Source organism: Taeniopygia guttata, chromosome 1 (genome assembly GCF_048771995.1).
Source record: "Taeniopygia guttata chromosome 1, bTaeGut7.mat, whole genome shotgun sequence".
In the NCBI taxonomy this organism is placed as follows: Eukaryota; Metazoa; Chordata; class Aves; order Passeriformes; family Estrildidae; genus Taeniopygia; species Taeniopygia guttata.
Genome location: NC_133024.1, coordinates 38080983 through 38098493, shown reverse-complemented (window position 1 = coordinate 38098493; position 17511 = coordinate 38080983). Strand labels below are relative to the sequence as shown.

Sequence of the window (17511 nt, the reverse complement as noted above, 5' to 3'; positions counted from 1 at the left end):
GCTGCACTGTGGACATCGTGCCCTGTTTTCCCCACTTGCTTTGGTTTGCAGAGAGGGGGGTTACTACCTTCAGGCTGACCTACCTGACCCAGAGTGGTCGAGGAACACAGCGGGGTGCTCAAGACCAGCCTGGTTTGTTGGATTGCATCCAGACCCAGACTGGGGATCCTAATGACAAGCAGGATCCCGGCAGCATCCTTCCTGCCAGGGAGTGAAATCTGAACTTTTCACGTTTCACTGCCAGTGTACCTTAAGTCCAGACCTAGAGGGTATTTAAAGATGTCTGAAATCACAGCTTTTCCCCAAGAATGCACCTCACTGCTGTTTGTATGTTTGCCCCTCTCAAATTTTGGGAGGAGAAAGCCCTGAACACAGTAACAAACAAGTGCAGAAGAGATGATACATCTGCACAGTGCGCTGAATCCAAGTGAATCCTGAAAAGGTCTTGTTATTTTGGATTGGACTAGATTTTTGAATGCTTCTAAATAGAAATCTTGCTAATATTTTTAGCTCTTCTGAGCTTTCTTTACATGATGCAGGCCTGTTACTTACTTTTGGAATAATGGACTTTAATGTTTAAACAAACTGACTCCCAAAGTTTACTTCTTTGCATGTTTATTCCTGACATTATTATGCAAAATATATTTAACCTGCAGACAGTGTTACAGTGACATTCTGTTTTTTGGCTGGAGCATCTGTGGTGAAGACACAACCCAAAAGCGGAATACGCCCCCTCTTTGTTATATCTCAACACAGCTGGCCATGAGGCTTTTCCCATCCTAATATTGGTTTGGCCTCTCATAGTTTCCTTCTCTTCCATGGCCTTGAAAAACAAGATACATGCCAAATTTTACTGTCAAATCTTGAACTGAAGGAAGTTGAATAGCCACAATCTCAGCAATCACCTAACTTTCGTTCTTGGCACTAAAAATACTGCCAGCTGCCATATCTTGAAGATGGAGTGATAAATGGGTCAGGCTGACCTCTGCTTGCATGTGGAACACATGGTGCTGAGATCTGGGTCAAACAAACTTCTCCTCAAGCTTCTGCAACCTCCCTGGATCTTTGCTGACACACTCCTGCTCAGGACAGGTTGGGTTTTTTTTTATAATGTGTGCAAGGATCTGGGGAGAGAAGGTTGGGACAGGAAGAGAATTTGTAGGAGAGAGAGGCCCTTAATGGCATTCATACCTTTAATGCCTGCAGCTCCCTGGGACCTGATTCAGGAATTTTTTAACAGACACTTTCAAAAGCATGTGAGAGCCTGCTGAGCAAACCTCCCTAACTCAGAGCCAGACACTTGGCTCACTTTTGCTCCCTTCCCCCCATTTATTTCAGTTGCATAAACAAACACAGGAACAATATTTCCACCAGGCTGGAGCATTCCCCTTGCCAGCACTACAGCATGAAATGGGATCTGGTCTTTATTCCTTACTGAGCACAGTATATAATTCAGAAACATCTAGATATAAAAGATATTTAGGTACCTCACTCACACTGATCCAACATCTGTCAAATAAAGAAGCCCCTCATCCTCAAGAAAAAAAAATTAGTGGGAGTTCTATGCTTAGCAGGAACACAGAGCTAAAAAATATTCGTATCATCACCAAAGTATCTCATTAAGTTTTCGCTCTCATTTCCTTCCAGTGAAGACAATCTCACTAAAACCATCTCTTCTTTATCATCTCTAAAATCATGCTCTTCTTGCTTGGGCAAGCTCCCAGTTTGATCCTCTGCCTTGGAGACCCACAGATTTCATGCCCACTGGTGTCACCTGCTATGGGGCCTTTCATTAACACCTCTGAAAAATGGAGAGGATGCAACCTTAAAAATCCCTGAAGTATCCCCTCTTAGTCTTAACACATTGTTTCCAAAGCCTAAAAACTTTTTTTAAAGTCCTTTCTTCCAGAGGACTGAATGTATTCACACCGGAAAAGTGAGAAAATAAACATGTTTATACATTTATTATCTACAATAGTAAGGCACAAATTTAAACAGCAAAGAATAAGAAATCTTTGGCTGACCAACAATATCAACATTTGCTGGGGGTGACACATAACATCCTTCATTTCCCCCCCTATGTACAAATAACCCTCCAGCTGTAAAACACTGTACACAAACTTCTCTATACAACCAACAACAATAAAAAATGACAGTATTTTACAACTAGTTATCACTGACATCACCTGGAATGGCTACAGCACAGTTTCCCAAAAACACAGAACAGTTCAAAGAGCTGGGAAAGCCAGCACAAATGGAGCTGGACCGCTCTGCTCAGCGGGGCTGACATATGGCAGTAGTACCCCATCCAAGTCCTGCTAGTGCTTGGGCTGGAGGGAGACACACAACTCCTCCAGACCTTCCCTCCAGGAAAACCAACATCTCTTGAGTTCAACACAATTGCTGAGAATTTGGTTTATTTGAGCTGTTGCCTAGATGAAAGTTGCCTACACACTGTCTGTAACAGTTTCCTGTATGTGACCATGAATTTGGGGCAGCATCAAGTGTAAATCCAGCTTTGGATAGCAGAAACTGGAGAGACTGTGGTCTCCTCAAGGAGGAGTGCTGCACTCGAGCTGACTTGGAGAAATCGAGCTGAACCACTACCAAACACAACTAAGAGCTGATCTGTGCTGATCCAGCACTGTTTCTCCTGGATGCCTCACCGTCTGCCTGCACATAACTTACTGAAGTTTCAGCAGAAGAAATATTACAGCTGGTAACAAAATGCTTAGCAACTTTTAAGCACCTGGGTATCCTTATTTCTTGGATAAAAAATGATGCAATTAAAAATTTACCAATATTTTACTTGTATTCCCTTGATTTGTTTTTCTCCTGCCCCATTCCTACCACAGATGCTTGAGGAAGGGCCACAAAAGTGGGTCAGTGGTGATGTCACACGCGGTCCCGGCTTTTATGCAAACAATTACAACATTTAAATTAACTTTAGAGGAAAAAAAAATTATCTTACAAGGCATATATTAAGCTGCATAACATCTTCCAAGGGTTTTACACCTTTGGTTTCACAATGCAAAGCTGCTAATACTTGAAACACACAGTTTGCTTCCTGCACAACCTACCTACCACTACTTAGTTTAACAAGTGCGAAACTCAGAAAGAGGGTGACAACAACATACATCTAATTCTAGGTACACGCAAAAATAAGTGCATAGCTTTAACATAGCAATTTTGTTCTTTTTAAAAATAAAAGGTATCAGCCAGGCAGTATTGAGCACAAGGCTCTGGCCTGTGAAGGCTTTAAATTCACAAGGACTTCAGTTTTTAGTGAAAGCAGAGTTTAAAATGCCTGGTGTCCTCAACAGTCAAGGACTCTGATTTGTCACCTATGGGAAGAGGTGACCTCGAGCAGCCCTGAGTGCACAATTACTTCTAGCACACATCACTTTTCCACTCTGGGCAGCTTCACATTAGATCCCATCGCTCTTTTTCCCAAAGCCAAGCTCTCCTCAAAGTGCACCACAAGGCTCAGGAACTGCAAAGCCAATACAGAAATGCCTTACAGAGGAAAATTTCCCCATCGGCATGTGCAGTGCACGAAGCCATGAGTAACACAGTGGGTGAGCTGGCTGCCTCTTACTGAATTCAGGGACAAAGCTGAAAATAAGAAATGTTCCACTCTGGGTAAAATAAGGTGAAAAGAAACCGCAGCTCAGCACAGAAAACACATGATGCTCACGTACTGCTTTGCAGTTAAACCCTTCCCTGCCTGCTCCTGCACTCCTTAATGTTTAGTCCCACATCAGCTGGAACAGCAGGTTTGTATGCTCAAAGAAGCTAGGATTTGGCTATAAGAACTGAAAGTAAGGAAAAATCTTGTTCTTACCACAGATACACTAATTCTTCCCATAGGATGAACCAGTGCCCAGAAAGAGGTATCTTCTGATCTCACATGCAAATCCAGCTTAACTCCTCTAAAAACAAACCCGTGCAACTCCCCTCTGAAGGAACTCTATAACACACAGCCCTTTAGGGGAGCTGCTGGGGTCCTCCCCCAACTTTCCCTCCTGAAACTTTCCTACGGTTACAACAGGGTTTGCTTCAGCAGGGTCGCCCCAACCCCTTCTACATTCATGCACCAGAATTCCAGCCAACAACTCCTCCTATCAAAAAAAGAAGTCTCAGCGAGCTCTGAGGTTGCAAGACAGCAATATTTGTACTGTAAATTCATCTCCAAGAGAAACATTTGTCCAGCCAAGAAAGAGGCACCTGACCTGCCTGCCCAGGAAAGCCACACCAATGCCACTTCAAACAAATACTTACAAAAACCTGCCGTGTACATCTACAGACCAATTATTCACAAAAATTAAGAAGTGAAATTTGTGAGACTGAAACCTTTGAGAAATGCATTGATACTGAGGAAGATGCAAGTTTTTCCTGGATTATTCAGAAACTCTCTCTGGCCTCCAAAGAGACAGGTTTTCACTCCCTGTCCTGGTTGCAGAGGCAGGAAAACAGAGCAGCAGCGTGCAACCAGTCTGTAACTTCACTACTTTCTCTTGATGCCAGAAAATATAGTTTCCTTTCTCCTCAACACTCCCCTTCTCACACCACTTTTCATTTTCAACAATCCTTTCTGTTCAGAAAATGTCAGACGTTCATTTCTTCGCTTCTCTTCAGTGCTCTTGACTTCTCACCTGGTGAAAAGTATCAACATATCAGACTCTAGCTTCAATTTGGGAATAAACTTTGTCTTTTTTCAGATTCTCAGGGTTAGTTTTCAAGGTTGGCACACTGAGGACCATCTTGGGCCTGAGTGTACACACACAAAACCCCAGAGATGCTGTCCTCTGCTCAGATGAGGACTTCCATCATGTCTGTATCTGGAAACTCAGGCTTGTGGAGTAGGCTGCTCACTCTGCCTTTGCTGTCAGGCAGCTTCCCGTGGCTGAAGTTCTCTGCAATGGAAAGAAGGGAAAGTTGGTCTTCAATCCAAATTCAAGTTGTTCAAAGCAAATATCAACCCGTTCCTTGAAGGTGGGGCATGTATTACCTGTACACCTTACATACGGAAAGCCATATTTGTTCGGGACACTATGAATGTGTGATGCTGAATTCCCTGCACAATGACAGCAGGTGTGTCGGTGTGCACAGACTCCGAGATTATATTTAAGAGATACACAACAAAGAACCTCTTTAGCTAAAACCATAGAATGGTCTGGGTTGGAAGAGATGCTAAAGACCATCTAGCTCTGTCATAGTCAGCCCTTTTAATGATACATAGCATGTTTTTAGAGGGAAAACTTGCTTTTGAGAGGAGATGATGTGTAAGAAACAGGCTTTTTCAAAATAATGTGCATAAAGTAAATGTCTCCTTTGCTCGGGCTGCAAACCAGCAGATTTTCAAGGTGTGAAACTCTACAATTTTGTATCTAGCAGCACAAATAATTGCAAATTCTGCCTGCCACTGACAAATGGAGCTTTACAGAAGCTGCCGAGCACAAAGCTCTGCAAAGCCACTCTGGGCAGACCTAGAAAGCTCTCTCTCTACAATTTTAGTTTCCCTGAAGAAACCTCCACCGTACCTTACAAACTGTGGCAGCACCAATACCCACACCATGCCCCCATTAATACTGATGTGTCTCTGGGGATTGCTGATAGCCCTGCGGGTGCTGACATTTTGCACTGACAGATCTGGCAGAGCTCACCCAGTTTCTCACTGGCCACTCGTGTCCCCAGGGGCCGTGGGACTGGGCTGTGTGATGGGGTGGTACCCAGGCGTCCCCGGCCAGGGAAGGAGGCGGTGGCGGGCCAGAAGAGCTCAGCGGTTTTGTCAGTCTGGGTGCTGCTGTCTTTGCTGCCCGTCTTTGCATGGGAGGCTGCCGGCACTGGGATGGGCATGCAAGACAAGGAGGGCAGAGGCGGAGGCAGAGAGGGGCTTGATGGGTGGTCTTGGTGCTCCTTTCCCAAGAGCAGCCCTAAAAACACATACAGATCAGTCACATCCTGGCTCAAATGCATATGCTGTCCCTTGTCCCACCCCAGAGCAAGATGTGGGGAATGGCTCCCGTCATTTAGTTCGGCTTAGCTTTTCCCCTTGATGCTGCTTTTCCTGGCATCCGCATGGTACTTTCCTACAAAACAGCTTTTGGAAAGCAGCTTCCCTTCCCTGTCTCCCCTTCTGCACACACATCCCAGTGACACTTACTCCCGACACAGCCTTGCACACCTCCACACCCCATTCCTATGTGGCCCCAAACAACAGGCAGTCCTGCACTGATTTTCCCATTGATCTGCCATATCACATCATGCTATCCTATCCAAAGGGACTCTCAGCCTCTTGATTAACTTTATGCAGGCTTTATTTCTAGCCCAAATTTGTTATTCACTCCCATAAAGTTGCAAACATTATGTGCTTGTATCTAGGAGGGCTTCCCTCAACTATGACTTTCTATAATCAGTGCAAAATGATTTAATATGATTTAAAATGTCATTAAGATACAATGCAAAGCTAAAGAATAACCGGTTTTTGACTTAAGCACAAGGACACACATTCTGCCCGTGGAAAGTGCTCTGGAAATGAGCTGTCAGGGCAATGTGTGCCAAGGCACTTTGGCTAAGCTCAAGCAGAAGGATTGGCATGAAGTAATGAATGAACCAAAGCTTAAGCAAAAGCTGAACTCACCTATGCTTCCCTTCCAGAGCTTTTCTTCCTTTCTCTCCTCAGCTATCTGGTTGCTGGTGAGCGAGGTCTGGCGCGAATGCGTGCCTGCAGCAGCGGCGATGGAGGGCACGGACCGAGCCGGACGCAGGCTGGTGCTGTCAGCTTTGCCAGGGTCCTTTCGTGACCGCTGCTGAAGGACCTTGATCATGGCATCCTTCTCAATTATTTTGGCATGGAGATTCTTTATGCTGCCAAAACATGAACGCTCTGCTTACAGGAATGGAAAAAACACTCATATGGGCAGATCTCCAGACCTGGAGGCAGCAGGGAGGTCCCCAGGCAGATGCTCTATTGCTCTGTCCTCTCTGGTTTTGGATACTTGGGCAAGACAGCTCCCGGCAGTTCCTCCAAGGATAACAACGCACTTCAAAACAGACAGCATTTCTAGCTATTCAGCCAAAACTTTTCTGCAAGGGTAACTGCACTCATCCATGCTATGGCTTCACTAGCCCAGCAGGAGCAGTGGGCAGCATCCTGACCAGGCTGCACAATTCTACCTTTACAATACAAACGCATAGACAATTTTCAACCCTGTAATACACTGGGGCCAAATCTGGAAACTATGCTTTGGCAGACTGAGTTAACCCCAGGATTCAGGTCTGTTGTCAGCTGGAGTAAAGATCTGCTGAAGTGAGTTAATTTTGGTTTCTCTAAGAGGTGGTCTGGGCTCTTCCTTCTCCCTCACTGCTGCAAAAACAATCAGCACATGGTGTTCAGAGCTGAGCAAACCTTGCTACTTCTCTTATACAGACCCTGAAGACTCTCAAATCACTAAAAAGAATGGGATTATCTGAACTCTTCTCAAGGAATGATTAACACCAAATCATACTGAACAACTACAAAACTGTATTTTTCAAAAACTTGTACACTTTGACAGTCAAATGACTAGCCCGAGTGTGCTGTACAATATATAATACAATGAAGGTGTATTTTGTGAAGCAGCGAAAGCATTTTTTTTCATCATCACACGTTTAATTAGCAATTTAAACACAATATGCTAATCTATATTTATGAAGGCAGTGGTAAAACTCCACTACTTCCTTGGAATCAGGATTAGCTCGCATCTGTGAGTGAAAAACAAAACTCAAACCCAGTAAAAACAATCACTGGTGTTTTCTGCAAGGAAATACACCTTTTTTATAAAAGTGCCTGAAAATTTGTGTCTTTGCATGCCAGCCTACTTTTAATAGTGGAACAGCCTCTGCTTGGTAAAAATGTTGAGTTTGTGGCAGAAGGCTTGAGAGGAAGGTAGGGAGGAACTTATCTAATGACAACAACTCTTTAATCCCTGTTTGAATGCTGAAGAGCAAAACTAACTCAAAGTGAAGTCAAGCCCATCCTTTCCAGGCACGTAGGAAGGAACAGAAGGGCATCCTGGTTGATCTGAACCCAGCCCCAAGACCACAACAAGCAGGAATGGCAAGGCATATCCCTTACGTGTACTCCATGTCCTGGCAGCGGCGGTTGGCTTGCATGATCTCCTCCTCCTCCTGCCAGCCCCGCACCTCCAGTGCCGTCTCGCCATAGCTGCCATTGTGCGAGTGGCTCGGGGCCGAGGCATCCCTGGCAAAGAGGTTCACCACAGTGAGTCATGCTCCTGAGACTGTGAAGGTGGCTTTTGCAAGTGAGGTTGAAACTTGCAAAGAAAACCCCAAACCCATGTTCAAAGAGCAAGCCAGCCATGGTTGTCCATCAAGCAGATGACTACTTGGCATCAGGGCATCCTGTTGCAGGCTACTCTTGGCTTGGGTTGGGTCATTAATGCCATTAATTTAACTGGGTTAAAGGAACAGAGAGCATGCTGGAATCATCGGTGACCCACACAGGGATAACAGCCACCCAGGATAGGGTCAGACATCAGAGGGACCCGCGCAACAGATCCCAAGTCAACAAGACTACATCATGAACAAGTAACAAAGCTCTACACTTTGGAAGTTGAAAAATAGCACAGTAATTGCTGCTTAGACTGGAGTGCAAAAGGAAAGCCCATCCTGAGTCACACATCTAAACACATTTCAAAGGGAAAATTCACTTAAGGATGTTTCCTGGGGATTTGGATCCTAAGAAACTGGGGTGAGAAGTTAACTATCTCATCCTCCTGATCACTGGGAAATGTCACTGCCTTTTGTGCTTTCGGCCATCATGCTTTGACACAGACAAACTGGAGACAGATAGTCCAGACATATGCAATGTGAATGGGAAAGGGTTTATACCAGGGCATGTCAGGAATGGCTGAGGGGAGGAAGCTAGTTCAGACCAGAGAAAATACAACAGGGAATATCTGTCTTCCAATATTTACAAGGCTATTTAAACATCAACAGCGGTCAGCTGTTCATCCTGTAATGCCTGGGAAGGACAAGAATCAGTGGAGGTTATTTGCAGTGAAAAAGTTTAGCTTAACATCAGGAAAAACATTTTAGTTTGAACATTAATGAAATGGTGACAAAGGGCTATTTAGGCAACATGATTTCCCTTATTACAGTGTTTTAAAACTAGGTTAAACAACCTTGTTGCAGGCAAGGGGATGGGTGCAGCCATATACCACGTCCCTGCTCACTCCACCACGGCAGAGGAGCTGCCTTACCTGTGCTATGTAATTTGGCACTTTGAGACTGGCAGAGGCCACTGCTTCAATCTGATGCCTAGACGTGATAAACTTTTGGACCCGGTCAGAAGGATAAGTTCTATCTCAAGCAACTATTCTGTTTCACTGGCATGACACCCAGGAGAAGTGCATTAACCCTAGTAGTGTGACTCAGTAGGGCAAGGCAAGCAGCATCCAGCCTTAAGAGAACACTCACTCTTTATTATTCCGCCATGTGTCCATGGTGAACAGAGCTGCCTGCTTGCAGCAAGGTCATCTTACCTCTCCGTTGCAGCTGTGGCTGCAGCATTCATGGCAAAGTGCCGGATCGTACTCTCCTCCAGATACTTCTGCTCCCACTTGGTCATGTCAGCTTCTAAGGCCAGGATCCTCTCCTCCTTCTCCCGCACCAGCTCCATGAGGGCTGGGGCATTATGCTCTGGAAGGCTGCTTGTCTGGTAGCTGCCCTGCCTCTGCCAATGGAAACAGTGACAGATATTCATGCCCGGCTGAGTATGGCATGCTGACCCTTTTTTCCTCAGTTTTCTGGCACATACAAAGACATCCCCACGTCTTTTGACAGGGGCAGGTGGAAATCCTAGGCTAAACTCCTTAGCTTGCAAGAGAACAGGCAAGTTGACCATATGTGCAACCCTATCACATGCTTCCCCAGATCATGCTGACAGAAGCAGGGTTTTGGCTGCTACCCTGCATGTGCAGAGATTTCCTGAGATACCCCAAGCCAAGGGAAAAAGTAGGAAAAAAAGTTGGTAGGAAAAGAAGCAATGAAACTTTAAAAGATATTCTTCTAGCTGGGACTTCATGCCCATAGCTGAACAGTGCTAAGTATGGGCACACAGTTATTACCAGAGCATTTATATATTAAAGCTGAAAAAAAAGCATGTGACCTAGTTGCATGTACCCTGTTTAAAGCAGCAACTGGGAAAATATCCCAGCCATGCATTTAACCCTGTCCCTTCTGGCACATTAGTTCTTTTGTGTCCTCAGGGGATGCCTTCTGTGGTGTAACAGCTAACTTTCTAACTAGACGGGTAGAAGATTCCCAGACACCTGTGGAGTGGCTCCCATGGGACGCTGACAAACAGCAATGGGTGCATAACTCTTTCCATCTATGCTGCAAGAAAAGTGCTTGCCCAGGCAGGATTTATTCCACCCAGTTACAGCACTTAATTAAGTCACCTAAGCAGCATGGGTATCTACCCTGTGCTCCTCTCACTGCTGATAGGGAGCGGAGGCAGAGGGAGATCCAGTCCTTGGCTCAGCAGAGGGATGAGGGCACACTGAGGGGAGAAGCATGAAGCTCTGGGAGAACTCAGTAAAATAAATTTGTTTTTAAATAAAAAATGCAAGAGGTTTGTTAAACTCTATGGTGAACAGTATTGTGCTGAAGAGGAAACCACATCTCAGGAGCACTGGCTTCTCATTCATGCTGCACCTTGAAGTTCCACTGGCAAAGCTGTGCCACTGAAACTAGAGATACCAGGAAAGGCTGCAGCCTTTGCCTCTGGTACAGTAACAACATGTTTGGAAGATGCTTTCTGGAAATGCAGTATGGAGCAGCCCTTGGGAACAACAGCTGTGACTCTGCTCCTGCAAAAATATTGTCAAACCTCTGTCAGAAAGGTAGTATTTTGGAAGTATTGTCCTGTCTACAAATGGTATCTTGGGACATCAAGGGAGCTTGTCATTTTCTGAGTCAAAACATCTGCCAGCCCTGCACACTGAGCCTGCAGTGCTGACTGAAAGGGTTTATTTATTGGGCCTAATTTGTGTGCCATTGATAAGGAAGATCTGCCATTTGGACTTAGCTACCAGCAAGCCAGGGACAGAAGAGATTCTGGCTCACTGTCTCTGTGTGCTGGGTCCCTTCTACTCACTCTGGTAAAAATGAGAAAAGAAAATCACCTTTTTTTCTCTGCAATGAGAAAATGTTTCAGTAGCTATAACTTTGATTACTCCGAGAAGACAGCTCTGAAGTGAAAAGCTGGGGTATTTTGATGTAAAGTGATTATCTGCAATACTGTGGCTCATAAACAAACAGTATAGATAAAAATAGTAAATATACCCTGAAGTTGTCTCCCAAAGCTTATAGGTGAGGCAAGAAGGTAATAGTATCTTTCCTCTTAAAACTGACTAGATGGAATGGGTTCAGGCATTTGAAAATTATGTCAACCCAACAACCAATTGCTAATTATGGTACCAAAAAAAAATAAAATTAAACAATCTGTAAATTACAGAAGAATTTTCTGCCCAAATGAACACACATAGCCTGAACTCACAAGACAAGAATTTCCGCAGTAGTCCACTCCTGTTACTTAATATATCAATTTGTCTCTGTACCCAGCCTTAGTTCTAATTCTACCTTCACTTGAATTTTAACTGTATTTTTCTCAGATGTTCTTTTCTCAAATGGCATTAGCATGTTATATTCTATGTAATTCCTTTGTTAAACTGGAAGAGAGCTGGCTAAGGGGAACTGAGAAGACCTTAACACCAAGCCCGTGGTGGACTGGGCAAGAAAGACTTAAAACACTTTTATGGCAGCAAGAAAGAGTAGAAATTAACGGGAAGGGTCTGCAGGGAGCAGCAGCAGAGTGATACCTTGGGAAGAGTGCTGGAGGACCTGCCCTGCCCTGGGGCTGCCAGAAGGAAGGGGATGCTCTCAGGTCTGGCTGCCTCATGACTCTGCAAACCCCTGACACTGACCCTGACCGTAGAGCTATTCCCCAATGGCATCCTGCCGGCAGGATCAGCCCCTCTGCTTTCTGGCAGCACAAGCTCTGTGTAACAGCTGCTCTGGTGTCCACTAATGGCTTATAAATAAGGAAAGGTTATAGTAGCAGATGCGTGCAATGACAGATACGAGTGAGTACTTCAAGAGTTCTAAAAGCATCATGCTTTGCTTATGTTGCTGGTTTTTCCCCAGGCTGTAGTTTGATACATTTAGCGTATCTGCTCACTCTCCTCCAGGGCCAATGCCTATGTACTTGGCATTTGGTGTGGGCTGCAGCCTGGAAATTCTCCCTCCAACCTCCTCATTTTTTTTTTTTTCCTTTTCAAGATGACTGGACTTTGTGACTTACAGATAAAGGTGTTATAACAAAGGAGTAACTGTGCATAAAATATAAGCATAGCAATACCCCTCTAAGGACACAGGGCTGCCGAAAAACAAGGGGACACACACATAAATTCAAAGCTATACTCCTAGCCCATTCTGGACTGGACTGATATAGAAATAATTTATTGTCTGAAGATGACATCACTTGACTCCAGATTTGTCATTGACTGAAGTTTCTGTGAACCACATACATCAAGCTTTGCACAGAACAAATATGGGCCTAGATCTTGCTCCTACCAGATCCCACTTGGCCTTTTCAATGAAACATTGGCTAAAATTTTTGGGGTGAATCTCACATGTACCACACCTTTCCTCCTTCTATGTGGAGCTGGTTTTTGCACAATCTGTCACTGCTAGGGAGAGAAACATGGAAGGACATTTTCCCCTGCCTGCTGTTGGGCAAGGGAGCCAGGACTACTCAGCCCAGCAGCTGGCAGGGCTCAACTGCACCCAGAGCCCCACAGCAGAATGGCCCCATCCTCTGCTGAAGATCAGGAATAAGAATCATAGAGTGATTTGTGTTGCAAGGGATCTTCAAAGATCATCTAAATCCAGCCTTCCTGTCATGGGCAGGGAAAACTTCACAAGTTCAAAGCCCCATCCAACGTTACCTTGAACACTTCTAGTGATCAACAACCCTATCCGAAGGAACCGTTTAGGAGGAAAGCCCAACAACCCGAATCCAAAGACAAGATGTCACCTGGCAGGGCTGCAAGTGACCGTCTGTTCAAATCAAGACCAAAGGCCCCGTGCTGCGGTCCTACCAATATCACTCCGTCCTCACCTGCTGCATCCTCAGTGAGTCCAGCTCTCGCTCCAGGCGTGTGCGCAGCCGCCGCTCCATCTGCTCCCTCTTCTCACAGGCCGCCTGCAGCTGTGTCAGCGCCTGCTGCAGCTTTTCCACCTTCTCCACATAGGCCTGCTTCCTGCGCAGCTGTGGGGCACAGGGGTCAGCAGTCTGGAGGGCACTGTACCCCACCCTGGGCCCTGTGCACTTGCAGGCACACACTGGGCTTGAGCATGGCTTTGGTCATTTGCTTCCAAGAGTTTCTCTAGTGAGAGGATGGGCAGGGAATGTGCACAGCCGGCACTGCTGGGGCACAGCTACCCTTTTTGGAAGGAATGCTGCCCCAGATCTTCTGCGCACTGGGGATCCCATTTCTAAGCTGTCATGTTGGTGGATACTCTTTGGGCATACACACAGGATGGACCCAGTTAAGAGGAATCCCCGTGGGTTTTATTGACTACTGACACTCAGCACACTGCCCTCACCCAAACAGAGGGTTTCCTTCTTCACTCCTGCATATTTGCTCAACACAGGCGGAACAAGCAGAGTGCCAGCAGCCAGAAGCACTTCACCTACTCTGTCATGCTCACAGGCTCGTCCATGGTAATCTGTAGATGGGATGTCCTGGCAGCTAAAGCCAGGCCCTCTTTACATCTATAATGCAATTACTGAAGGGCTAAACATGACACAAGGGTTTTGCAATGCAAGGTTTTACAGCCAGAGATTGCTCAAGCAGCATACCCCAAAAGGGATACAGATTCCTCTTTTGTCACCCTAAATCCATCCATGTCACAGGTGAAGTGAAATACAGGCTTGCTCACAACAAAAGCATAACTTGGTCCAAACAAACCTCCCTAATGCCTGGCACCAACAACTGGCAGAGTGACCTCCTTAGCCCTGTTGCAATCTAGGGTAATGCTTACAGCTCCCTGAGCTTTCCCTGAAAATTAATGAGATTATAAACCCCACTAGTCTCTGGCAGCAGCATGAAGACTACATTCCTCAGGAGCTCAAGGCTTGGCAAGACCCACACAGTAGAGGCTTCTTGCTGAAAGTGCTATTTTGGCAGTAAGAAGGTGTTTGTGTCACCTCCAGCCACACCAGCATGGATAGAGAGGGTTAGGGAGCTCCCCCAGGGTCTCCCTTTGGCAGCAGACCTCATCTGCTCTCCCATGTCCTGCCAAATGCTGCAGGGTCCATCTGTATCACAGCAGTCAGAACTTGGCTTTGGAGCAGCCCTCTAGGCCCCAGGGTTCACACCCACAACACCTCTGCCCTTGTGGGTGAGGCGATGCTCACATACCCACCACTGCCTTCAAAAACAATTTTGCAGGAGATATGCAACAAGACAGTTCTCACATTCATAAGTTTATAGGGAGGTTCTCAGGCCAATTCTTACTTTTCTATTCTGCATGTAGATTCATAAACAAAAAAAAAATCATCAATGCATTTAAAACACAAAGTATAAAATGTTGTAAATCAAATTAATTTGGGTTGCCCAATGAAGCATGGATCCATAAGGGAGGGATGGCTACAATCAGAGACATGTGACACTAAGCTCCAACACTTCACAGACACACAGACTCCAAAAAAACCCAAAACTGGATGGCAACTGAAGAGGTACCAATCCATCCTTCTGCTGCAAAATAGGATCAACTGTACATAAAACCTGGCACGTATCTGTATAAGCTGTTTACAAAATCACCCAGGGGTAGGAATTACACGACCTATCCCTGCAAACTACTTCACAGCTTATTTCCCTTTACTGCCAGAAAACTTTTACCCCAATGCCTAATCTGACTTTCTCTTATGCAATTTAAGCAAATTACTTCTTGTTCTGTTTCCAGACTGTGATCTACCAGAGCAAGAAGCATTTAATTAAACAATTCACTTCTTCACTAGATCAGCAAACTTGCCTGAACACGGCCCTTGTCCTGGGGATTAGGAAAATAAAGACGAAGAAGAGCTAAGGCTAAAAGGAGATCATCCAAGCAAATAAATCTGAGTAAAGATGAGTGGGTCTGAGTGGGTTAGAAATGTAACTCCAGTTTGAACAATTGAATTCTACAGATATGACATTTGAATGAAAAACTGCAAGAGATGAAGACTCCACTATCACTCTAAGTTTCAGTGTTAATTACTCTTAACTATATATTTTCAGCCTGATTTGCTCAGCTTCAGCCTTCAAACACTGCATCTCATTATCTCCTCTTATGTTAAATAGCAATGTTTAATCTCTCTATAGCAATCCCTTCTTCATCCATTCCTGGAGGGATGAAGGGGGAGAAGTGAAGAGAGAAGGGAGAAGTTGTCTACTTCGACTTCAGCAAGGCTCACAATGTTGTCTCTCACAACATGCTCATGGGTAAACTCAGGAACCATGGGTGAGTGGCCAGTGAGGAGGATTAAGAATTGGCTGAACAGCAGATCCCAGGAGGCACAGGATCTGATTGGAGATTGTCCCTAGTAGTGTCCCCCAATGTTCAATATTGGGCCCAGCTTTGTAAACCTATAAATCAATGACTTGAGTGAAGGCGCAGGTGCCTCCTCAGCAAGTTGTCTGCAGACACAAAGCTGGGAGGAGTTGCCAATACTCCAGAGGGCTGTGCAGCCCTCCAAGAAGGACCTCAACAGGCTGGAGAGATAGGCAGAGAGGAACCTTCTGAAATTCATCAGGGGCAGATGCAGAGCCCTGCATCTGGGGAGAAATAACCCCATACTCCAGTACATGATGGGGGCTGACCTGCTGGAAACCAGCTCTTCAGAGAAGGACCTGAGGGTTCTTTACTATGTGGGTGATTGAGCACTGGAACAGATTGACCAGAGAGGTTGTACAGCCTTCTCTTCAATCAAGAATCATCTGGACTCCATCCTGTGCCATGTGCTCTAGGATGATGCTGCTTGAGCAAGGAGGTTGGACCAGAAGACCCACTGTCATCCCTTCTAATCATAACCATTCAGTAATTCATGTTCATGTGCATAGACCAAAGCTCAGACAACTTTTCACTTTAATTCTTCCCAGCAAAGATCAGCTTCTGGATCCCAAATAAATCCCAAAACAGCTGCTTTCTGAGCCCTCTCCAATTATTTCATTTTCTATTCAAAGCATGGAACAGATGCATGATTCCAGCAGCCGTCTGCTAAATGACATGAGGTGATAATACCACCTACACACTTTGAATTAAATCCTTCTACTAGCAGGCACTCAGGATAATGCAGATTTATACAGAACTCTATCTTATGTTAATTCAACTTAGCAGCTACTGCTTATTTCTCGAGGCTTGATTTAAAAAACTGTTAGTTACATGCTGGTGGTAGAAGAAATCTGGGCAGATTTACAAAGCAGTGTATGAGCTGGAGCTCTGTTAACAATAGTAACAGTCATTTTGATTTGACTGAATTTGTGTTTTCCTCAATATATTCTGAATTATAGTAAAAATCCCTGGTTTAAAAGGAAGGTTTAACATTGCAGCTTATCTTCTGCATGTGTCTAATTAAGATCCAGAAACATTGGAGACTGTTGAAAAGGTGCTCTGATTCGGCCATGAAACAGGACAAAAGGGAAAGTGAGTGCTGGAACTTGGGCACATGCTGGCAGCCTCAGATTAACTGCACTTCACCCAAGCTGCCTGACACTGCCTTGAACAATTAAAACACAGCAGGTGGGCTAAAAAATCATTTGAATTGCCCCTAGAATGAAAAAAATAAGTTAAAAGGTAGCAGATCAACACGGGTTTGTCAGGTTGAGAACTCTGATATACTCTGGCAAATACCAAGGCATCACTTTCATCTCTGTCACCTCTGAGATCTACCATGCCCAAAGCAGGAGATTACCACCTCTCTGTAATACCTACAGTGCCCCAGGCAGGAATTTACCACCTCCATAACTCCTGCCATGCCGTGAGCAGGTTAGGAGCTCCCTAGAGGGGAACATCTAACCTCTCCTCAGCTCTACCTGTCCACAATCCAGGATCCAGCAGAGGCACATTTCTGTTGGATGACTAGACTAAAACCTGACTACTGCCAAGCTCTTAGAGCCCTAAGGCTGCTAACATATTTACTACAACCCAGCAGGCACAAGGTGGGTTCTTGAACCACCTGCCTGGAGATCACTGTATAAATGCTTGTGCCTTCACTAGTCTCTACTCAGCAAGTCAATATTACCTGCCAGTATCACACTGACAGTCTGTGGACCAGACACAAGTTAAACACTATTTCTTCCCATCCCCTGCATGATGCCATGAGTGTAGAAGCAGGCATTGCCACCTAAACCACTCCTTTATTCACCCTTCGTAATGAAATGTAAATAGAAAACCTCA

General features: G+C 45.1%; 1 protein-coding gene across 2 annotated transcripts in view; it reads right to left on the bottom strand.

The window, feature by feature from the left end:
- Positions 1 to 1937: 1937 nt before the first annotated feature.
- AMOTL1 (angiomotin like 1) overlaps positions 1938 to 17511 on the bottom strand; it is a 73704-nt gene continuing 58130 nt past the window's right edge. For both annotated transcript variants that reach the window (XM_072927234.1, XM_030269574.4), the window contains 6 exons: positions 13190 to 13339; positions 9549 to 9739; positions 8120 to 8245; positions 6644 to 6870; positions 5667 to 5936; positions 1938 to 4916 (listed from right to left, as the gene is read on the bottom strand). In XM_072927234.1, coding sequence (XP_072783335.1) covers positions 4813 to 4916; positions 5667 to 5936; positions 6644 to 6870; positions 8120 to 8245; positions 9549 to 9739; positions 13190 to 13339 — 1068 coding nt within the window. In that variant the 3' untranslated portion in view covers positions 1938 to 4812. The remainder of the gene's footprint in view (positions 4917 to 5666; positions 5937 to 6643; positions 6871 to 8119; positions 8246 to 9548; positions 9740 to 13189; positions 13340 to 17511) is intronic.